The 23,097-nt window shown below is 62.4% G+C and overlaps 2 protein-coding genes across 2 annotated transcripts in view; one reads left to right on the top strand and one right to left on the bottom strand.

Moving 5' to 3' along the window:
- SZT2 (SZT2 subunit of KICSTOR complex) overlaps positions 1–1,232 on the top strand; it is a 70,605-nt gene extending 69,373 nt beyond the window's left edge. Inside the window, exon 73 of the mRNA XM_074961936.1 lies at positions 505–1,232. Within this exon, the coding sequence (XP_074818037.1) occupies positions 505–648 (144 nt within the window). The 3' untranslated portion in view covers positions 649–1,232. The remainder of the gene's footprint in view (positions 1–504) is intronic.
- Positions 1,233–2,653: 1,421 nt separating this feature from the next.
- HYI (hydroxypyruvate isomerase (putative)) lies at positions 2,654–9,461 on the bottom strand. The gene is made up of 8 exons (XM_074962345.1): positions 9,263–9,461; positions 7,872–7,983; positions 4,633–4,747; positions 4,232–4,310; positions 4,075–4,124; positions 3,589–3,658; positions 3,184–3,318; positions 2,654–2,806 (listed from the first exon to the last, which is right to left on the bottom strand). Exons 1-8 carry the CDS (start codon positions 9,459–9,461, stop codon positions 2,733–2,735), a joined length of 834 nt encoding a protein of 277 aa, XP_074818446.1. The 3' UTR covers positions 2,654–2,732.
- Between the last annotated feature and the right edge of the window lie 13,636 nt (positions 9,462–23,097).

Here is a 23,097-nt window from a genome sequence, read left to right as displayed (position 1 = left end):
AGTGCCCAGGCAGAGCCCGGCGGGGATTCAGCGTTCACCATTGGGCTGGGCTCTGCCCAGAACTTAGAGTTAGAGCTCCACCATCCCTTTCCTGCTATGCTCTCCCCGGAGAGGTGTCAGCTCCCGAATGGGGGGCCAGGCAGGGGCGATTTGGGGGCAGCAGGGGCCATATCTAACAAACGATCCACGCTACGGAAAGTCCAGGAGCCCCGACTTGCAGCATTTCAATGAGGCAGCAGCCTGGAGCCCAGGTATCCAAGGGCCTGCTGGTGCCCTGCCCCCCAACTGGGGGTCTCATCCCATCCAGGAGCCTGTGCTGTCCAGTGCTCCCCCCCTCCCCCCGCTGTATCTGTCCCTCTGGGAGCCTATGTCCCCCTCTGGGAGCCTGTGCTGGCAGGTGCAGGGATCCTCGCCAAGAGCAGATACAGGCACTGAGCTGGACCCAAGTTGGGAAGGGGCTGGGGGGCAGTTGCTCTGCTGTGAGCAGCTTGTTTCTCTCTGCAGAGCCTGACAGTGGTTTTCCGGGAGCCTTTCCCTGTGCAGCCCCAGAACAGCGAGAGCCCCCTGCCGCAGCTAGTGTCCACCTACCATCACCTGGAATCCGTCATCAACACGGCCTGCTTCAACCTCTGGACGGGGCTGCTCTAGCCAGGCGCCAGCACCTTCCAGCCCGACACACCGCGCCACCCCAGTCTGCACCAAGGAGCTAACCTCCAGCAGGATTCCCCCAGCGCTGCTGGCAGCATGGGGGTCACGTGATGCATGAGTAATGGACAGAGTGGAGGGTGCATGGGGCTTGGCGGCTCCCCTGGACCTCCAGCTAGCTCAGACTCCCCAGAAGGGGCAGGGCAGGAGGGGTCCCCCCCTCTCAGGTAGAGGAGCTGCTGTTAAGGACACTCACGTGTGTTTGACACTGAATGGATTTGAAATGGAGACCCAGGGAGGGTCCCGGCGGCCCCGGCAGCAGGAGCTTGGCGCACATGCCATAGCGAAACAGCTGCCATCTCTGGGCCCAGAAACCTGGCACCCACGTATGCACAGCCCGCTGGGCCTGGCAACGGAGCTGCCTGGCATGCTGGGCCGGAGCCAGGCCCAGTCCTGAGGGCACCGAGTGCGGCTGTTGCGGCCTGTCACTTGGATGGGTGGGATTTCAGTGGTGGGCCAGCCGCGGGGCGGCAGGGAGTTTTATGAGGATGTACTAAAGGATGTCACTGTCAAATAAACTGCCTCAGACCGGCCTGCTGTTGCCTGGCTCTCAGCTTGGCGCTGCATGGGGCAGGGTGTTCCGGGCCTTGCCCATGGCCTTCCCAAGGAGCTGGGCAGTGCCCACAGAGCCCCCTACCCTCTCCCCCCAAGCACAGCGGGGAGGCAGAACTAAGGCCCTCCAGGGCAACTTCCTCGGCCTGGCCCCGCAGCCTGGCTGATGAGCGCAGGGAGCAGCTGGGAATGGCAAGGTGAAGCATTGGGAGCCCTGTGGTGGTGGGGCTGCGTGGGGGCAGCTCACCGGATGAGCAGGGCAGGGGGGAGGGCAGAGCACATTGTGAAGGACTCTGGGGGGGGCCCTTGACAGTCACCACACTGTCCTTCCATCTGCTTGGCTCTGGGCATTCTGCAGGGTTAGCTTCCCTTTGCCCCACCAGCCTTCGAGCCCGTTGGTCTGACTGGGGGGGAGGGTCTCCCGGGTGCCATCCAGGGAGCACCCGCTCCCTGCCCCTGCTCTGAACCCCGGTGCTCGGCAGGGAAAGTTAACAGTGCTGACTTTGCAGTGCTGCTGCTGGGAGTCCCCTGCCCAAGGGCTGGCCTGCTTATTCCTGGGGCCTTTAAAGGGCTGTAGCCACACCCAGAAGGGCTGGCAGCTTGTCTCAGGGAGTAGCTCAGCGTGGCGCTGGGCCTGCAGCCCTGCCCTCTCGCTAGGTCGACCGGGGCAGGAGTGACAGCCTTAGCCAAGCTGTGGAGCAGCAGTGGAGGGATGGGGGGCCTGGGCTCAGTGCTGCTCCCCCGTCTGCAAGCCAGAGACTACCTCGTGCCAGCTGCAGGGCTGGCGTGGGACAGTGCCGGTTACCTGCTCTTTGCCATCGCCTCCCACCCCCAGCAGGGACCAAGGGCCCAGAGCATTACCAGGTGGAGATAAGACGCTCCCAGCCTGGCCGGGGCAGGTTCTGCCAAGTGACTGCCCTTACCCAGAGCTGCAAGGAGGCAGTTTTGGGGCCTCTCCAAGGAAGAGCAGAGCCCTGGAACCAGACCTGCTCCATGGCTGCCCCCCCTGCAGCCACTTACCCCTGCTCTGTGTGGGGCATGGCACTCCTCCCACTGCAGGCAGCCCTGCTCTCCTGTCCCAGCAGGCCTCAGGGAGCAGATGCGTGTGCTGCTTGGCCTGGCCTGGCTGCTGGGGCCAGCACACAGGAGAATCAAGGCAGCCTCCTGCGTAAGCAGGCAGTGTGACGGGAGGGGCACGTGTGTGTGAACCCCCAAACGAACGGACAGGAGCCAGCACACGGGACAGCTGCTCCCTCAGCGTCTCAGCCACTGATGGCTCTTGATCCCCACTGCTACGGCCTCCACCTCTCAGCTCCCCCCGGTTGGTGGGCACAGCCGGTGCTGGCAGAAGCAAACTAAGCAATTGCTTGGGGCCCTGAGTGGCTGGAGGGCCCCTGTTCGCTTTTTATTAAAGAACTTGTCTGTTTGAGTGAGTGGGAGGGTTAAAAATATTCCTGCGTAGGGCCCCCGCTGGGCTAGCACCGGCGCTGCTGCCGGCCTCGGCTCTCCCAGTACGCGTGCAACCAGCCCAGTCCTTCCAGTGTGTCTCCTGCAACAAGAGCCGGGGACTGTGAGAGCAGGCCCTGAGCAGCTTCCCCTGCCTTAGGGCAGGCCAGGTACCCCCGACCCTGTGTGAGCAAGCAGCAGCTACAGGCCAGCTCCCACCAGGTGAGTTCTGCAACACTCCCTTTCCGAACACGTTCCTCCCCCAGGAGCCCTGCTCCAGCACCTGCTGTCTGAGCCACAGTGGGCACCCCCCTCCCAGCTTGGCATTGCGTGTGCCCCCCCGCCCTGCCCCGTTCCCAGCAGGGGCAGGGACCAGGCAGAGGCATATCTCTCAGCTCCCAGGCCCTGGCTCCACCCTACTGTGAGCCAGCCCCCCCTCCCCAAATGCTGGTGGGGTCCCTGTGCTCCAGCCCCGCTCACCTTGCGGGGTGTACTCGCAGCCCACGTAGCTCTCGTAGCCGAGTGACTCCAGCAGCTGGAAGAGGTAGGGGAAGTTCACCTCGCCTGGGCTGTCAGGCTCATGCCGACCGGGCACCTGCCCGATCTGGATGTGACCTGGGGGTGGAACCAGCATCTCCTCAGGGTGTCCGGGGCATTGCTGTAGTGAGCATGGCCCTGGGCTCTGATCCATGGGGGCACAGCCCCTAACCCATGAGTCCTCCCACCACACCCTTGCTATGAGCAGCCCTTCCCTCCCGGGGACAGGCATGCACCACCCCTGCTAGCCCTGCCCCTGGAGGGCTCTGCCTTGACTCAAACCTCCCACCCCGTAGCTTAGGCCCAGTGCCTTCCCCACCACACTTGGAGCAGAGCCCCAACCCTCACCAATGAGCGGGAAGTAAGTCTTCAGGGTCTGTGTCAGGTTCCCATCCATGATCTGGCAGTGGAAAATGTCCTGCAGGAATCAGAGCCGCAATTCAGGGCCTGGGGCAAGAGCTGGGGGTGCAGGGAATGACTGCACCTCCTGTCCTGCAGCTGGCTGGCAGCGGAGACCTAGTGCCTGGGATGTCTGAGACCCTCTCCCCCGCCACTCGCTGCGCACAGCGCAACGCTCCCCAGGGCCCACGCCGCCTCCTGCAGGCTGGGGAATGGTGGGGGCATGGCCAGGGTAGCTCGGCCCCACCTGGGGGATGGCATCATCACTGCCCCGGTGCTGCCCATGCAAGCAGGCTCCTCTAGACAACCGCTGGGTCGGGTTTACCCACCTGCTGCACCCAGGGGCTGGCACCCGCCTCCTGCTTCTCCTGGCACCAGGGGCTGGGAACTTACTTAACTGTAAAGGAAACGGGTCTGGGCACTACAGAAACTCACCAGCTGCAGCCAGAGGTTGGGCCTCCCCACCTTCTCCAGAATGGCTGCAGCTGTGGGGGGAAGAGGCAAGTCAGTCAAAGCAGGGGCCCCCCAGGGCGAGCACCCAGCTCCCCTCAGCTCGGGACGGGGCAGTTGGAGCACGGCAGGGCCCCCTTACCTTGGTGAGGGGTGGTCAGGAAGTAGCGTGGGTCGGTGATGCGGCTGTTCATAGGCTCCAGCAGGCCCATCATGTCCTCCTGCAAAACCACATTGAGCCCCTGAGCGTTTGTCCCCTCAATGGGGCAGGGCGGCCATAGATCCCTGCACTCTCACCTCCCTCCCCAACAAGAATGAGCTTCTGGCCAGGCAGGGGCTGTGACCCACCCCTTCTCCTCCAGCTGGTATTAGTGTCTCACGCAGGGGCTGTCCCTCAGTGCAGAGGCATAGTCATCTCAGGGACTGTGTAGCCCCATGCCCCCAGGAGTGCGGCCCCACTGGGGGAGTCTCCTCTGCCTATCCCTCTCCTGCGTGCAGGAAAGTCCCACGGGGGGCACAGTGACTCCTGGTGTCCCCTCGTACCTGGGCCAGGATATCAGCAGCATATCTGAGGTTCTCGATGAAGGTGGCTTCCATTTCCGGAGCCATCGCTGTCCGCTCGGTGCCCACAGGGACCCGCCCGGCCATGAGATGGATCCTGCAGACAGACCTGGGTCAGAGCCTGCGGGCAGGAGCTGAGCCACCCACAGGGCCTAGCATAAGCCTGATTGCGAGTGGGATGGGTGCAGAGACAGAGGATGAAGCAAACAGCTCCAGGTGCCCAGTGCACGAGGGGTGAAGGGAACAGCAGCTGCAGCACCAGCCAGGGCACAGCTCTAGGGCACACGCCCTCCGGCAGCAGCTGGGGCGCCGGCCCAGGCCACGGCGCACGGAGGGAGCTGGGGAGCCCTCTGGGGGGCAGCACTAGCTGTGCCGTGAGGAGGGGTCCGGGGGGTTCAGCAGCATTGCCTCAGGTTGGGCAGGAGGAGGTGGGCTGTGATTCACCCCCCCCCCCCCCCGGCATGGGGCCCACAGGCAGCACTCACCCCTTGGGAGGGGTCTCAGCATGCCCCCCACAGGCCTGCACTCCCAGCCCCTGGAGCCTCCCAAGCAGAGGCCGCCTCCAGGGGAGGGGGGCATCCCACTGAATAAGGGTCACAGGAATGCACCCCTGTTTTGAATGAACTATTGTACTTCTGGCAGTCCTCCCACCGCTATCCCACGCTGCATCGCTGCACACCTGCTTGGGCCTCTCTGTTTCTCTGGGCACCCTCCCTGCCCCAAGCTCACCTTGGCCAGAATCATTTCCCAGTTTCAACGCTGGTGTGCAGCCAGGTGTGCCCCTTGGTGATTCGCACACCCGCAGCCACGTGCCCTAGCCCAGACCCTCCTGATGCCGGGGGTACAAGCAGTGGCGAGCTGGAGCCGGCTGTTACAGCAGGGGGCGGCTTCGCGCTCAGGCCCAGGGAGGTGGAGGCAGAGCGGAGGGGAGCTGGGGCGGGGGGGCACGAGGAGGGCTGCCCGCACCGCAGCAGGTAACCCGGGGGGGGGGGGGCGCAGGGGAACCGCTCCTCGCCCCAGCTCCCCTCCGCCTCCCTGAGCCTGAGCGCGAAGCCGCCGCCTGCTTCTCAGCCCTCCCCGGCTTCCCGCCTGAACAGCTGATTCCTGGGAAGCTGGGGGGGCGGGGGGAGAAGCAGAGCGGGGCAGCACGTTCAGGGGAGGAGGCGGAGCGGAGGTGAGCTGGGGCCGGGTGCGGGGTGGGGAGCTGCCGTTGGGGGCTCTGCACCCACCAAATTTTCCCCGTGGGTGCTCCAGCCCCGGAGCACCCAGGGAGTCGGCGTCTAAGGCGCCACTTTTGATGTGATCAGTGGGGGGAGCGGCTGCTCCCCCCCCAGCTATGCTCCCCTGCCCCTAGGAGCCGGAGAGACCTGCCAGATGCTTCCTGAGAGCTGCCCCAGGTAAGCCCCGCCGGCAGGTCCCTCTGGCTCTTAGGGGCGGGGTGGGCACCCACTATGGTGGCCCATGAGACCCTCCTGCCCGGTTCTGGGGGCAGTCAGGGGACAGGGGAGGGGGTGGATGGGGCAGGGGTCCCGGAGGGGGTCATCAAGGAACTCAGGGGGTTCGATGGGGCAGGAGTCCCCGGGGGGCGGGGATGGGCCACGACCCCCTCATGGGGTGAGGAGGGACCCAGTTGTTAAGATTTTGGCAGCTCATCACTGGGTACATGGCTGTGGGTGTGTGACTCACCATGGGGCCCTCATGGAAGAGGAGCAGTCAGGCCGCTGTGAGCAAGAGTCCCAGGATTGCCAGGATCTACAAGTGGCTGGCAGAGCAAATGCTGGGAAGGACACGGCCCAGGGCTGCCACACCCACAAAGGAGCTACAATCACGCAGGGCCGAGAACAGGTGCTCCAGAAATGTCCTTCCTACAAGCTGCTGGAACAGACTTGTGCAATGGAGGCCAGCACTGAACCCCAACACAGGGTTCTGCAATTTAGAGCAACCACGGACCCCAACCCAGGGATTTCCCCCGGACAGCCCCCCGCCTTGGCCCGCCCAGCCCAGCCCCGAGAACCAGGTGCTGGAGGAGGCAGCCAAACTCCGGGGGAGAGAGCTGTGGTGTGGTGCTCTCCCACGGTGCTGTATTGTCATACAGCAACAAACAGGGCCCGTTGCGATCGTCTGACCCCTGCACAGCACAGGCCAGAGACCTGCCCCCAGTAGCTCCTAGGGCAGAGCTCTTAGAAACCATCCAGCCCGGCGTTACAAAGTGAGAATCCGCCACGAACCTCGGTAGATTGCTCCCGTGGTTAACTGGTTAATTACTCAAAAATTACCTGTGTGTGTCTAGCTTCAGCTCCCCCTTTCTCTGATAAAGTCTGTTATCAATTTCCTGTGGTAGGTTCTGTAATCAAATTACCCCAAACCTTCTCTTGGTTAACCAGACTGAACGGCTGGACCTGCTCATGAGAGAGCCTGGTTTCTAATCCTTTCATCAGGTCTCTTCTCTCAACCCTCCCCCATTCATCAAATCCTGCTTGAATCGTGGGCACCAGCCCTGGACATGGGATCCCAGCAGCCGTCGCACCAGTGCCAAACCCAGAGGTAAAATAACCTCTCGACTCCTAGGTAAGGTTCCCATTTACACATCCCAGGATCCCTCCAGCTCTTTGGGCCACAGCATCCCGCTGGGAGCTCATGTTCGGCTGATTACCCACCACAGGCCCCAAATCTGTTTGAGTCGCTGTTTCCCTGGGCAGTGCCCCCCATCCTGTAGGTATGGCAAGGGTTTTGGTTCCTAAGAGTACCGTTACACTGAGCCGTATTAAAACCCACTCTGGGTGCTTGTGACCCGTGCACCAGGTGATCCCCGTGCTCTGCCAGGTGTAACGCCGCCCCAGGGAGTTGGGCTGGGAGCTGCCTGCCCCCATCCAGGGACTTGGCTGTAACTGACCACGCTTGGCACTAACTTGTCTACCCCGCCCAGCCCCTGGGGCAATGGCCAGGGGGTGGGAGTGGAGCCTCGGCTGAGCTGTGGGCATGGGAAGAGCCCAGGCTGGGTGTGGTGGGTAGGGACCGAGGCGCAGGACCAGGGGTGTGGGGCCCCAGCGTGCCTGGCCGTGGCAGCCTGCCTCTCTCTGCTGGCCTACAGTGCCCCTGGCTGGAGAATGCCAGCTCCCACCACGAGTAAAATGACACCTGTGATCTCAGCCTCCCTGTCTGTCACCAAGGCCCGGCTCCTTTCCCCTGGCCCCGGCAGGAGGGCTGGGCTGGTTCCCTACCTGGGGCAACCCAGGGCCTTTGCGTACTTCACGGCCAGGGCCAGGCCTTCCCGGAAGGCAGCCTGGCGGCCAGGCACAGCGCCGAGCCCCTTCTCGCCCTTGTCCTGGTCCCCTAAGGAGAAAGCAGCCAGGACAGCCCCGGGTTAGAGGCAGGAGAGACCGAGCCCTGGCCAGGGATGGGGACCCCTGCAGCCACATGGGAGGGGCTCGCTCCAGGGCCCCGCACCTGGGCAGTCAGTGCCCCCATCTGCCCATACACTGGGGGCTGCAGCCCCCCAGGCCCCATGACTTCATCCAGGGGCTGGGCTCAGGGACAGGCCGGGGAAGTTGGCTCCTAAACAGAGCTGGTGCTAGGCAGTAGCCGACTTCGGGGGGACCCAGGTCCAGTTTGCTACCTGGGGGCCCGGACACGGGTCGGTACCTTGCTGGGGGGGGGGGGGGGTTTCGGGTCCGGACCCGGGTCGGTGTCTGGTGGCGGGGGGGTTCGGGTCTGGACCCGGGTCGGTAGCTTGCTGGGGGGGGGGGGGGTTCGGGTCCGGACCCGGGATGGGGTCAGCCGGCGGGGGGGTTCGGGAATCGGGTCCAGACCCAGGTTGGGGTCGGCCGGCGGGGGGGTTCGGGAATCGGGCCCGGACCCGGGTCGGGCGAGTTCGGGCCCGGACCCGGGTTGGGGTCGGGCGAGTTCGGGGTTCGGGCCCAGACCCGGGTCGGTAGCTTGCGGCGGGGGGGTCTGGACCCGAACCCCGACCCCCCGCCACCGACCCGGGTCCGGATTAGTGTCTGGACCTGGGTCAGGGTCGGGCGGGGGGGGGGGGTCCGGACCCGGGTGGGGAGGGGGTCTATCCACCTTATAGTCCAATCATCCAGTGTCGGGCGGGGGGGTCGGGGTCGGGCGGGGTGGGTTCGGGGTTCGGACCCGGGTAGGGGTCGGGAGAGGGGGGGTTCGGGGTTCGGGTCCGGAGCCGGGTCGGGGGGTTCGGGTCCGCACCCAGGTCGGGGTCAGGCGGGGGGGGGTGTTCGGGTCAGCACCGGGGTCGGGGTCGGGGGGGGGGTTCGGGTCCGGAGCCGGGTCAGGGTCGGGGTCGGGTGGGGGGGGGTTCGGGTCAGCACCGGGGTCGGGGGGGGGTTCGGGTCCGGAGCCGGGTCGGGGTCGGGGGGGGGGGTTCGGGTCAGCACCCGGGTCGGGGTCGGCCGGGGGGTTCGGGTCAGCACCCGGGTCGGGGTCGGCCGGGGGGTTCGGGGTTCGGGTCCGCACCCGGGTCGGGGTCGGCCGGGGGAGGTTCGGGGTTCGGGTCCGCACCCGGGTCGGGGTCGGGGGGCGGGGTTCGGGTCCGGAGCCGGGTCGGGGTCCGGGTCGGGCGGGGGGTTCGGGTCCGGAGCCGGGTCGGTACCTGGCGGGGTGTTGATCAGCACCAGAGCCAGCCCGGCCCGGTCCGCAGCCCCGCGCAGCAGCGCCGGGTCCCAGGCGTAGGGCTCGGGCACCTCGGCGGCGCGGAACCCGGCCCGGGCCGCCGCCTCCAGCCGCTCGGGCAGCGCCGGCCGCTCGGTGAAGAGCCAGTCCAGGTTCGCGGAGAAGCGCAGCGGAGCCATGGCGAGCCTGTGGGCGGGGCCTTGCCGGGGGCGGGGCCGTGGGGAAGCGCTGGGGGCGGGGCCTGCGTGGGTCCTGGGTCCCGGGGGCTGGGGCAGAGCGGGGGGAGCCCGGCCACGTGCTGCCATCCCGCCTGCCCCCCCCGGAGCAATCCCCTGGCTGCTGCCCGCGGCGCCCGGACCCCAGCGCCAGCCCGGGGGCCTCGCCCTGCGCCACCCGCGTGTCCGCGAACCCCGGCCCGGCCCCCGCCCCGGCCAGCTGGGCAGAGCCACCCGCGTGTCCGCGAACCCCGGCCCCGGTGCTCGGCCAGCCCCTACCCCGCCTGGCGCAGCCGGTCCCTCGGGAGACCGCGGCGGGCCCATCGCCCCTGCCCAGCTGTGCCAGCGCCGGGCAGAGCGGGGCCTGGTCTGTCCCGCCCGGGAGGGCTGCGGGGGGCCGGACGCGGGTGTTGGGACCCCGAGCACGGCACAGGGAGGCGGGGTCTGCTCAGCCTCACTCCCTTCGTGCGGGGCAGGGGCTTCTCTGCGGGCCCCAGGCCAGAGGAAGCAGGAGGCCTCCAACCCCGGCCCATCCATTCCCCGTCAGACAGAGCCCAGCGCTGCCCAGGGGCTCCCGCCCACCCCCCGCTGTCCTGCCCTCACTCGCCCCAGGGAACCCCCTTCCTAGTCCCTGCCCCCTGCTCCCCTCGTTCCCTGATCCCCAGTCCTGTGAGTGGGGGTCGCTGCTGGATTCCCGCGCGCCTTCCCCTTCCTCTTCCTCCTGGGCCCTTCACATCACTGTGTCCAGGAGCCACTGTGTCTCCCCGCGCACCGCCCCGACCCCCCCGCGCACCACCCCGACCTCACCGGCCTGACCTCCCCTGGCACCGGCCTGACCTCACCGCCCCGACCCCCCCGCGCACCGCCCCGACCCCCCCGCGCACCACCCCGACCTCACTGGCCTGACCTCCCCTGGCACCAGCCTGACCTCCCCGCCCCGACCCCCCCGCGCACCGCCCCGACCTCCCCTGGCACTGCCCCGACCTCCCCTGGCACCGGCCTGACCTCCCCTGGCACCGGCCTGACCTCCCCTGGCACCGGCCTGACCTCACCGCCCCGACCCCCCCGCGCACCGCCCCGACCCCCCCGCGCACCACCCCGACCTCACTGGCCTGACCTCCCCTGGCACCAGCCTGACCTCCCCGCCCCGACCCCCCCGCGCACCGCCCCGACCTCCCCTGGCACTGCCCCGACCTCACCTGGCACCGGCCTGACCTCCCCTGGCACCGGCCTGACCTCCCCTGGCACCGGCCTGACCTCACCGCCCCGACCCCCCCGCGCACCGCCCCGACCCCCCCGCGCACCACCCCGACCTCACCGGCCTGACCTCCCCTGGCACCGGCCTGACCTCACCGCCCCGACCCCCCCGCGCACCGCCCCGACCCCCCCGCGCACCACCCCGACCTCACTGGCCTGACCTCCCCTGGCACCGGCCTGACCTCCCCGCCCCGACCCCCCCGCGCACCGCCCCCACCTCCCCTGGCACTGCCCCGACCTCACCTGGCACCGGCCTGACCTCCCCTGGCACCGCCCCGACCTCACCGCCCCGACCCCCCCGCGCACCACCCCGACCTCACCGGCCTGACCTCCCCTGGCACCGGCCTGACCTCACCGCCCCGACCTCCCCTGGCACTGCCCCGACCTCCCCTGGCACTGCCCCGACCTCCCCTGGCACCGGCCTGACCTCCCCTGGCACCGGCCTGACCTCACCGCCCCGACCCCCCCGCGCACCACCCCGACCTCACCGGCCTGACCTCCCCTGGCACCGGCCTGACCTCCCCTGGCACCGGCCTGACCTCACCGCCCCGACCCCCCCGCGCACCGCCCCGACCCCCCCGCGCACCGCCCCGACCTCACCAGCCTGACCTCCCCTGGCACCGGCCTGACCTCCCCGCCCCGACCCCCCCGCGCACCGCCCCGACCTCCCCTGGCACTGCCCCGACCTCACCTGGCACCGGCCTGACCTCCCCTGGCACCGCCCCGACCTCACCGCCCCGACCCCCCCGCGCACCGCCCCGACCTCACCGCCCCGACCTCACCGCGCACCGGCCTGACCTCACCGCCCCGACCCCCCCTGGCACTGCCCCGACCTCCCCTGGCACTGCCCCGACCTCCCCTGGCACCGCCCCGACCTCACCGCCCCGACCTCCCCGCGCACCGGCCCGACCTCACCGCCCCGACCCCCCCTGGCACCGCCCCGACCTCCCCTGGCACCGCCCTGACCCCCCCGCACACCGGCCCGACCCCCCCGCGCACCGGCCCGACCCCCCCGCGCACCGGCCTGACCTCCCCGCGCACCCCCCTGATCCCCCCGCGCATTACGTCTGACCTCCCCTCGCACCGGCCTGACCTCCCCTCGCACCGGCCTGCCCCCCCCGCGCACCGGCCTGACCCCCCCGCGCACCACCCCGACCTCACCGGCCTGACCTCCCCTGGCACCGGCCTGACCTCACCGCCCCGACCCCCCCGCGCACCGCCCCGACCTCCCCTGGCACTGCCCCGACCTCACCTGGCACCGGCCTGACCTCCCCTGGCACCGCCCCGACCTCACCGCCCCGACCCCCCCGCGCACCGCCCCGACCTCACCGCCCCGACCTCCCCTGGCACCGGCCTGACCTCCCCTGGCACCGCTCCCACCCCCCCCGTGCACCGCCCCGACCTCCCCTGGCACCGCTCCCACCCCCCCCGTGCACCGCCCCGACCTCCCCTGGCACCGCTCCCCCCCCCCCGTGCACCGCCCCGACCTCCCCTGGCACCGCTCCCACCCCCCGCGCACTGCCCCGACCTCACCGCCCCGACCTCACCGCGCACCGGCCCGACCCCCCCGCGCACCCCCGTGACCTCCCCGCCCCGACCTCCCCTGGCACCGCCCCGACCTCACCGCCCCGACCTCCCCTGGCACCGCCCTGACCCCCCCGCGCACTGGCCCGACCCCCCCGCGCAGCGCCCCGACCCCCCCGCGCACCCCCCTGACCCCCCCGCGCATTACGTCTGACCTCCCCTCGCACCGGCCTGACCTCCCCTCGCACCGGCCTGCCCCCCCCGCGCACCGGCCTGACCCCCCCGCTCACCGCCCCGACCTCCCCGCGCACCGGCCTGACCTCCCCGCGCACCCCCCTGACCCCCCCGCGCCTTACGTCTGACCTCCCCGTGCACCGCCCTGACCTCCCCTCACACCGGCCTGACCTCCCGTGCACCACCCTGCCCTCCCCGCGCACTACGTCTGACCTCCCCGTGCACTACGTCTGACCTCCCCGTGCACTGGCCTGACCCCCCCGCGCAGTACATCTGACCTCCCCGCGCACCGCCCCGACCTCACCGCGCACCGGCCCGACCCCCCCGCGCACCCCCGTGACCTCCCCTGGCACCGCCCCGACCTCCCCTGGCACCGCCCCGACCTCCCCTGGCACCGCCCCGACCTCCCCTGGCACCGCCCTGACCCCCCCGCGCACCAGCCCGACCCCCCCGCGCAGCGCCCCGACCCCCCCGCGCACCGGCCTGACCTCCCCTCGCACCGGCCTGCCCCCCCGCACACCGCCCCGACCTCCCCGCGCACCGGCCTGACCTCCCCGCGCACCCCCCTGACCCCCCCACGCATTACGTCTGACCTCCCCGTGCACCGCCCTGACCTCCCCTCACACCGGCCTGACCTCCCGTGCACCACCCTGCCCTCCCCGCGCACTACGTCTGACCTCCCCGTGCACTACGTCTGACCTCCCCGTGCACTGGCCTGACCCCCCCGCGCACCGCCCCGACCCCCCCGCGCAGTACATCTGACCTCCCCGCGCACCGCCCCGACCTCCCCGTGCACCGCCCTGACCTCCCCTCACACCGGCCTGACCTCCCGTGCACCACCCTGCCCTCCCCGCGCACCGCCCCGACCTCCCCGCGCACTACGTCTGACCTCCCCGCGCACCGCCCCGACCTCCCCGCGCACCGCCCCGACCTCCCCGCGCACCGCCCCGACCTCACCGCGCACCGGCCTGACCTCCCGTGCACCACCCTGCCCTCCCCGCGCACCGCCCCGACCTCCCCGCGCACTACGTCTGACCTCCCCGCGCACCGCCCCGACCTCCCCGCGCACCGCCCCGACCTCACCGCGCACCGGCCTGACCTCCCGTGCACCACCCTGCCCTCCCCGCGCACTACGTCTGACCTCCCCGCGCACCGCCCCGACCTCCCCGCGTACTACGTCTGACCTCCCCGCGCACCGGCCCGACCCCCCCGCGCACTACGTCTGACCTCCCCGTGCACTATGGCTGACCTAATGGGACAGCTGCATCCTTACCCCTTGGCTGGGCTTATGGCTCATTAGGTCGGTTCTTGCTCTTGTCACTTATTGAGCCAGCGCCTGCAGCCTGCTGGGCAGTTTACAGAGTGAGCCGCGGCCTAGCCCCTGCCTGCAGGGCTCGCGGGCTCTTTTCCGCAGGCGTGAATGACACGTTGGGGGTTCTAAGGCATCACCCTTGTCTCTACCTTTGCAGGACACAGCACTGAGAGCTGGCTGTCAGCTCCAGCCAGGCTGTGCTCCCTGCACCCAGAGCCCCACCGTCGGTCTCTGCAGCCCCCTCCCCTCCAGATCCCTGCACAACACCCACAGCTGCCCCACCCAGCACCTGCCGCTGCTCTGCTGATTTCTCTTTCTGCATGAGCTCAGCTGTGCCGATATCTGACTGAAGAGCCAGATCCTGTGGGTGCTGCGCACTCTCCAGGCCTAGCAATGAGGGCAAAGCGTGTTCTGCACCGTGCAGAATTGGGCCTGTCACAAACCAACCCATCCGGGATGTCCTGTGTGCAGTCGGGCCCGTCCCACTGGCCTGCCTTGCTGATGCCCCCTGGGGTTCGCGCTTGGCACACAGCCCCGCAGCAGAGGGGTGATGCACAGCGAACATTTGTTTTGACGTGATAAAATAATCTGTGCTGATGATTAAATACCGCCAGCCTACGGTTAGAGTTTATTGATACCAGTGTGACTGGCTCATGTATCAAACTCCACGCATCCCCTGACAACTCTCCATTTAATACCAGCATTCTCCGATCTGATCACTCCCACTGACCAGTCAGAAAAGGGCCACAGGCGTGAGGGTTAGCCCCATTCCAGCTTGGCTCATTTCATTCTGCCAGTCTACACTCCCTGCAGTCTCACTCGGATGCGGTACTTTTCACTTCCTGCCCTGAACAGTTGTGCGATGGTGTTACGTGGCTTTCACCAACCCCACCTCTCACTCTGAGGTGCATGTGCAGGGCTTGGGCTGTGGGTTGCTTTCGGATGAACGGTTTTATGGAAGTGTCGGTGTAGCGAGCTGGCGTGGGCTGACAGGGAGGAGCCGCTCCCCGCCCTCTGGTGGGTGGAGCCAGGCCAGGCATCCCCCCATGCTGGAAGTGGGGGGGCGGGACAGGAAGTATAAAAGGCGGGGGCCTCCAGTTCACCTGGGAGGGAGCCAGGGAAGGAGTTGGATGCTGTTGTGGGTCCCTGAGTGAGTACTACCCCTGTCCCCAGTGGGATACCCCAAGGAGCTGCTGGTGTCTGAGGACCCCAAGGAACCTGGAGGCCTGTGAGTGATGAAGCCCTATGAACCGGTGCAGGTAGGATATAGCCTAGGGACATCAGACAGTCTGGTTGGTTGCCAGAGTCTAGGTCAGCGTGTTTCAGTGGGAACCCCTCTGACCCATGGGTGGGATTTGCTGCCACTGTCAAGGCCCTGGGCTGGGACCTGGTGGAGTGCAGTGAGTCCAGGTCCTCCTACCCCCTGCTGCCAGCCCCATTCCTGGGGTGGCTGCCTGCCCATGTTAGGCCAGATGGCCTGCATTTGTCTGCAGCCTGGAGAGCTGGGCTATAGACTGCTACAGGAGAACCTCAGAGGTATGGACACTTTGGGAAGGGAGGTTGTTCTGTAACCCTGAAATGTTCATAACTCTGAACAAAGCACAAGCTGGAGCTCCAGGCCCGGCAGCTGGAGCTCCAGGCCCAGCAGCTGGAGCAGCTGAGCCCTGCTCAGCCCTGGCATGAGTTTGCAACCTTGTCCCCTCCTGTGGGGGGCGGGGGGTGAAAATAGTGAGTCCCCTTCCTGGGGGAGGGGGGGTAAAAACAATGGAGTAGACCCCAGTGCTGCTCCTGCTCCGCTGGGTCTGGCTGTCTTGGGCTGGTGGCCCTGGCATCTTCCTGTAAGTGGCTGCCCTGTGGATGGGAATGGGGGTGGGGTGGGGAGAGGCATCCCAGACTTGCCTACCTTTAAGATGCAATACAGGCATGGTACAGTATTAGTGTGGTGTGTTTTGGTTGGTTGTTTTTGTCTTTGCTGCTGCCTGATTGGTTACTTCTGGTTTCACGTGGCATCCGGTTGACCAGTCAGTCCATAACTCTGGTGTTTGCATCTTTGGGATTCTGCTGTATTGTTCTGTCCTGCCCTGGGGCCTGGCTGCCGGCCCATCCCAGCGAGGGGGCTGGGCTAAAGGCAGCCAATTGCCCTGTCCCAAGGGGCCAGGGCCCTCGCTTTTTACTGACTTACCGTGCTAACCCTCTGTTGATCAGCTCTCAGCTGCTAGGGGCTGTCTGCGTAAGGGTTAATATTTGTGTCTCTCCCCTTCGGGCTGCGTTTCACATCTGGCTGTCCGGCTGCAAGAGTGTAGCTTTGTCTGGTGGTGGAGGAACCTGCACAGCACTGTGTGTTCCAGCGTCTTTGTTCCATGATTGCGTAATGAATGACCCTGTTGCAAACGCAGGCATCAGGGGCTGAATGACGTTGCTGTGGGAACCTTCTCTCCAAAGTCCCGGAGTGTTCTGAGAGAACTTCAGCAAGGTGGCACTGTAGCCACCAGACCAGGGAATTGCATGACATCATGTATTTAGATTTTCAAAAAGCCTTTGTCCAAGTCCCTCACAAGAGACTGTTAAAGAAACTAAGAGGCCATGGGCGAAAGGTATGATAGTGCCACAGATCAGTCTGCCAAAGGGACAGGAAACAGGAGGAATAAATGATCAGTTTTCAGCCTGGCAGAAGGCTGACATGAGGCTGTAGACTAGGACCAATGTTGTTTAATATATTGTTACCCCTCAGTGGTTAGCCAATGTTTGGGGCTTTTGGGATGGTTTCTATGAGGAGGAGCTATTGATGATGTAATCTGGTATTTCTTTGATGCAATCCTGTTTATACATGTGAGCAGAGTCAGGATGAGCTCCACCCTGACCTCTGGTGCTGAGGTGTGGCAAGTTGTGGAAAAGAACGTCAGGGGCTGATCTCATTTGCATAGGCACACCCACCCAGCCTAGAATGAGGCCATAACTGCCCAAATGGTCACTTTGGCTGCTGTGGGATCCCCAGTGTCTCTGTTGTTGGGGCAGGAAGAATAAATGGTTATTACCCTGATTATGGGAATCGAGGACAGTGGAACTGTACTTGGCCTTTTGTTATGATGGAGGGACTCGCCATCAACTAAGTAGCACTCGCTAGGCAAGGGACATGGGTTCCAAAACTCTGTGAATTGAGAGAGAGGCTGGAGACAGGTATTAGTACCTGGTGGTGTGGGTGCCTTTGTGAGGGCCTGAAACATCAATTGCACCTCTGTCTCTCCCCACCATGGAATGTCAGAGCTAATTTTGGGTCTATTAAGAGTCTAGCTACAGGTACTGTGCTGAATTCACTTTGGCCTTATGGTGCACTAGCACTAAGTAAGGCTCCCACTACTACAAGCTGAAATCACTAAAGAGCTAAAATCACTGAGCACTGTGTCAAGTAGTGGGGAGCCTGAAGATCTAGAGTGCAGCGGAGCGTTCGTGGATGGGTTGGTGGAGAAGTTCACAGGAAGGTGGGAGCTGCTTGTGTGACATGGAGCAGAGTGGCTTGTGGAGTGGATCAGAGTGAAGCCCTGCGGAGCAGTCAGCTTCAGGTCACATAAGGTGCCCCTTACCTCTTCCCCCCCTCCCCACTCCTCCCAAGCACATTTTTACCCAAACTGGGGAATAACACTCTGCAGATGAGCTTTTGAACTCTGGGGCTGGACTTTTGGAGTTGTTGGACCTTTTTGGACTTTGGGTGATTTTTGGATTGCTGGACTCAAGACGTTTGGGTTGTGGGACTCAAGAACCTGAGGGAAAGGACATGGCCCAATTTGCTGGAGTGGGTCTTTGCTCATGGTTTGGTCGATGAACCCTAGTTGTGGTGGTTTCCCAATTTAATGCTGATGTCGTTTACCTCATATTATTAAAGAGTCTCTGCTACACCGAGACTCTGTGCTTGCGAGAGGGGAAGTATCATAGAATATCAGGGTTGGAAGGGACCCCAGAAGGTCATCTAGTCCAACCCCCTGCTCGAAGCAGGACCAATTCCCAATTAAATCATCCCAGCCAGGGCTTTGTCAAGCCTGACCTTAAAAACCTCTAAGGAAGGAGATTCTACCACCTCCCTAGGTAACGCATTCCAGTGTTTCACCACCCTCTTAGTGAAAAAGTTTTTCCTAATATCCAATCTAAACCTCCCCCATTGCAACTTGAGACCATTACTCCTCGTTCTGTCATCTGCTACCATTGAGAACAGTCTAGAGCCATCCTCTTTGGAACCCCCTTTCAGGTAGTTGAAAGCAGCTATCAAATCCCCCCTCATTCTTCTCTTCTGCAGACTAAACATCCCCAGTTCCCTCAGCCTCTCCTCATAAGTCATGTGCTCTAGACCCCTAATCATTTTGTCTTTGAGGCGCCCAGAGGTTTGTGTAAGATTTTCCCAGGTCACTGGGTGGGGGCTCGAGCCAGTTTTGCATTTGCTTTGATGAGAGGGAACCCCTGTGTACTGAACCCGGCCCTTGCTGCTATCAACTCGGCTTGGCAGAAAGGTTACATACACAAGGAATATCCATAAATTCTGATTTCCCCTGAACACAGACAGTTTCCTTCCTTACAATTCCAAGCCTCTTTCCAGTCAGCATTCTGCCCAAAAAGTTCTCTCTTTGGGCTCTCTCTCTCTCTCTCAGGTCCAGGCTACATGGACATTTTTTGCTGTCCTTGGCTTTCTGCTTCTTTCTCTGGCTGCTTCGACTCGCACAGATACCCACACAGCTGCAGTGAAATCCGCCTCCGGCCCCTGTGTTTGCATCCAGTCTAGTCTTTGGGCTCTAGTTTCACCTCCCACCAAACAGAGTCATTTAGTTGTTTCCTGATTTAGCTTGAATGGAAGGCAGCTAGCATGCCCAGTGGGGTTTGTGACTGCTCACAGATCAAAGACACAGTGCGGGGAGCCACCCAGCTACAGGCAGAACCACATTAATTAACAACCTGGAAACAGGCTGAGCAAGTGGCTAAATTTGCCAATGACATAAAATAATTTAGTAAACGCTGAAAGGAACTTCAAAAGAACCAAATTCAGACGGGTGAACAGGTAACACGCTGGCAGCCAGGAATCGGTGTTGAGAAATGCAGCGTCTTATAACGTGAGAACAAGGGGATAATTAAATTGAAAGATAGCAAAACTAATCTGTAATAAATGGAAGCCAGGGGACATTGCTAGCCCTCACTATACGTATTCTAGATAAGAATTGGAAGCTAGGCATTATAGAAAATTGACAAAATAAGCAAAAGGCCACAAGGTGAAATCCATACCCAGCAGAGTTCAGGAAGTATGTGTAACCCTTCTGTCAGGTGGAGCGAGCAGCAACCAGGGCCAGGTTCCATATCTAGGGGTTCCTTTCCATTGATGCAACACAGAACCAGCTCGAGGCCCCACCCAGTAACCTGGGAAAATTACACACCACCCCAGGCGCCTCTGAGAGGCAATACTTCCCCTTTCGCAAGCACAGAGTCTGAGTGTAGAAAATAAATTTTTAATAAGAGGAGGGCAATAACTCCGAGTTAATTTGGGGAAAACCCTGCAAACAGGGTTCATAAACATAAACCATGAGTAAAAACCCACCCCCAAGTAGGTTGGGCAGTGCCATTTTCCCCTCAGGTTCTTAAGTCCAGCAACCCAAATGTCCCTTTCACTTGCCCGTCCCTTCTCTGCACTCCTTCAGGACCGTTGCTGTCCTTGGTCAGTGCAGACCCAGAGCTCAAAGATGCATATGCAGAGTCGTCCTCACACCCAGGGTGGGAGGACAAAGAGGCATCTTACTCCTCTGGCCACCTGCTCACTGCTCTCGCCGGACCCCTCCACCAGCTGCCCTGCTGGCCGCTCATCGCACCTCTCTGCCGCCTCCCTGCTGGTCACTCATTCAGCAGCTGACTGTCAGTCACTGTCTGCCTCTCTGCTGTGACCTCTGCACATCATTCTCTCAGTGATTTCAGCTCTCTTGCAGGCTGGACAGAAACTCACTCCTACCACAACTGATTTCAGCTTTGATTGAGCAACTAAAATAACAAAAGAGGCTCCTAATGAAGCCTATTTAGCTCTATTCTTTGAACAGTAGGGAAGAACACGTTAAGCCAGTCTAGAGAGAATCCCTGGAGGAGTTGTACAGCCTCCTGACCAGAACTCCTATCCCCACCCCTCTTACTTTCACAGGGCTCTGGCATTTGAGCCCCTGGCTTAACCAGGCTCTTTCAACTGAGGGCGCCCCCCTCATTTGGGAGAGGATAAGCAAGTCCTGCTTTCCTGTATTCCTACAATAATTACAACATTGGTAATCATATTTCACTACCCCTGCATTCAGTACTAAGGTCATTTGTACCTGTCAAGGATGATTCTCCACTCTGGCACTTCTAGTGCAGAAGGTGGGGACCCACAAGGGTTCTAAAAATTAATACTGGTCACTCCAGGCTTGTATTAAACTCCCAAGGTTACAACTTCTCTCTGACCTTGGATGGGTAGATGCTGCCACCACCCAAATGCAAAACCCCTTGGAACCCAGGAAGGCGCACTAGGGAATTCCTTCCTGTGGGGTACTCTCAAGCCTTTTCACCCCCCTCCAAGGAGGAGCTCAGAAAGGAGAACAAAGAAATCAGCTGTTGCCACCAGCTAGGTGCACAAACCTCTTAAGATACAGATCCAAATCCTGTTCTTAAAGGTAAATTTTATTTAAAACAAAAGAAAGAAAATACATCTGAAAACTCAGGCTATTGCTAGATTTTTAAAAGAGCAATTCCAAAAATTAAGCACCCAAAATAGTTTTCTGGGGGTTCAGTGTAAAGGTTACAAGCAACAAAAGCATCTGGGGTTAACACAGAGGAATCCACAAGCCATAAGAAATAAACCTAATCATGTCTTTCTACACATTTTCTGATCTACTTACATATCTGGCTCCTGGGCTGGTCTCAAGCCAGCACCTTTCCTTCCTCCTAATGTATTAAACATGTGGAAGCAGGGTCTGCCTGAATGCTTCCCTGACAGCTAGCTGGGAGGGGAAGAGACTCTGGGTGTGTTTGCTCCTGCTCTGTTTACATATTCATCATTTACAGCTGTGTCAAAGGATCAGCTTTGGCTGGTGTTGGGTACGGTGACAAATGAAGCGCAGGTCGGGGGAGCTCCCTCTTATGGGCAGCCAGCCAGCCAGCCAGTTAGATATAAAGTCCCTCTTGGTGGCTGTTCTCTGCTTGTTTTACCTGTAAAGGGTTAAAAAGAAGCCTCCCTGCATAGGTAAAAGAAAGGGAGTGGGCAGGGATCGTGCCTTTACATTACAGCGACATAAAGCAGGGAATAACCACTGCTAGGAGAAGCCGAAGAAATGCAGACAAGCAGCCACCTGCTGCTGATTCCCACTGAGGCCTCCCCGTGGTGAGAGGTGCAAGGCTAAGGCTGTCCCCATCACAGCCAGCAAGAGAGGCTGTGATGGGGAGAGCTGGCGATTGGGGTGCATGAAACACTGGCCCTGGGAGGAGAGATCCAGGAGGGCAGGGGACAGAGCGACAGACAGGGGCCCTGTCTACGGCCGTGTCCCCATATCAGAGACGTTTTCCTCAGACTCTTGGAACCATCAGAGATGCTTTATCAGGGAGCGGAGGAAATGCTGTGCCTGGCCCCAGGGAAAGGAGAGGGACAGCCCTGGGCTATGGAGCCGCCTGCTGCCACGTCCGAATGGGCCCAGAGATCTGCCCCCCAGCACAGCATGCAGCACTGGCCTGGGCAGGCCGCACCCTCGACACCGAGCGCAGGACTCTGACCGCACGGCTCTGACCGCGCTATGCTTCAGCCAGTTTGCCGTGAACTGACGCAGTCTCTGTGCAGCTCTGGTATCCTTGTGGGTGTGAATATATGTGCTGGAGCTGGATTAAGGCACAGGCCCAATGGCTCCATGCCCTCGGCCAGGCACTGGGAGTCATGTGACCATGAAAGAATGTCAGCTTTGAGTTAAACTGGATTGCTTCTGGCCCTTATGCCTGTGAAGAAAAACTTGAGAATGTGCCCCAAGTGTAACCAATGCAGCAACGTCTGCCTGAGTCTGCAGAGAGCCTGACCCCATTGTTTGGAGAAGGGAACTGTCCTGAGTGTGACCGACACAGTGATGCTTCCTGTATCTGCAGAGAGCCTGATCCCATTGCTTGGAGAGCAGCTATTTACCCTGCAACTCACTGGGGTTTTATGTAAAAACTGACTTACAGCTGTTTCCATTATGTCCAGGGTTCACTGTTTGGTTCAATGGTTCTCAGCACCCACACAATACAAATTGTTCCAGCCCCTCTGGCCCCTGCAGGGGCTGGGCACTGTGACAGGCTGCTGTAATCACTGCAGGATGGGATTAGCTCCACATGGCCAATGCCCCGTCCTGCTTTGCGCCTTCTCGCAGTCTGCAGCTCCTCTCTCACTCCAGGGGCGGCGGCTGCTGCTTCAAGGCTCAGCCCCCCTGGCCTGGTCAGTCAGCATCCCCCACTCCCAGACTGTAAGCTCTTTGGGGCAGGAACCATGATTTTCTGTGCAGCTCTGTCGGTGGTCACCTAAGCAGACCAGCAAATACAGGCTGCTCCTGGCCTGCTTTCCCCCAAGTCAGGGGAGAGGTTGTTCAGAGTCTGCTCACAGATTCCTAGATTATAAAGCCAGAAGAGACCTTTGTGATTTATCTAGTCTGACCTCCTGTACAGCCATTCCCAGTCTGCATTTGTCCAGCTTCCAGCCTTTGGACTGTGTTAGACCTTCCTCTGCTAGATGCTCTGTTGCCCAGGTGGGTATTTACAGGCTGATCAGGTCACCCCTTAACCGTCTCTTTGTGAAACTCCACCAGTTGAACTCCTGGAGTCTCTCACTAGAATAAGGCAGGTTTTCCAACCCTTTCATCATTCTCATGGCGATTCTCTGACCCCTCTCCAATTTATCCACATCCTCCATGAATTGTGGGCACCAGAACAGACACACCAGTGACAAATCCAGAGGTAAAACAACCTCTCTGCTCCTAGCTGAGATGCCCTTGTTTATGCCTCCCAGAATCCCTTTAGCTTTTTTGGACACATCATCGCGCTGGGAGCTCATGTTCAGCTGATACTCCACCGTGACCCTATTTATTTTTCAGAATCTCGGCTTCCCAGGATAGAGGCCCACATCCTGTAGGTTTGGCCTGCATTCTTTGTTCCTAGCTGCTTGACTTTACATTTAGCCATGTAACCCCTCACCTGGCATTGGCCGCTGTTGGCAGACAGGACACTGGGCTAGATGGATCCCTGCTCTGACCCAGTGTGGCCATTCTGATG

This window comes from Natator depressus, chromosome 8 (assembly GCF_965152275.1).
Source record: "Natator depressus isolate rNatDep1 chromosome 8, rNatDep2.hap1, whole genome shotgun sequence".
Taxonomy (NCBI): Eukaryota; Metazoa; Chordata; order Testudines; family Cheloniidae; genus Natator; species Natator depressus.
This window is presented reverse-complemented; position numbering and strand designations above follow the sequence as displayed.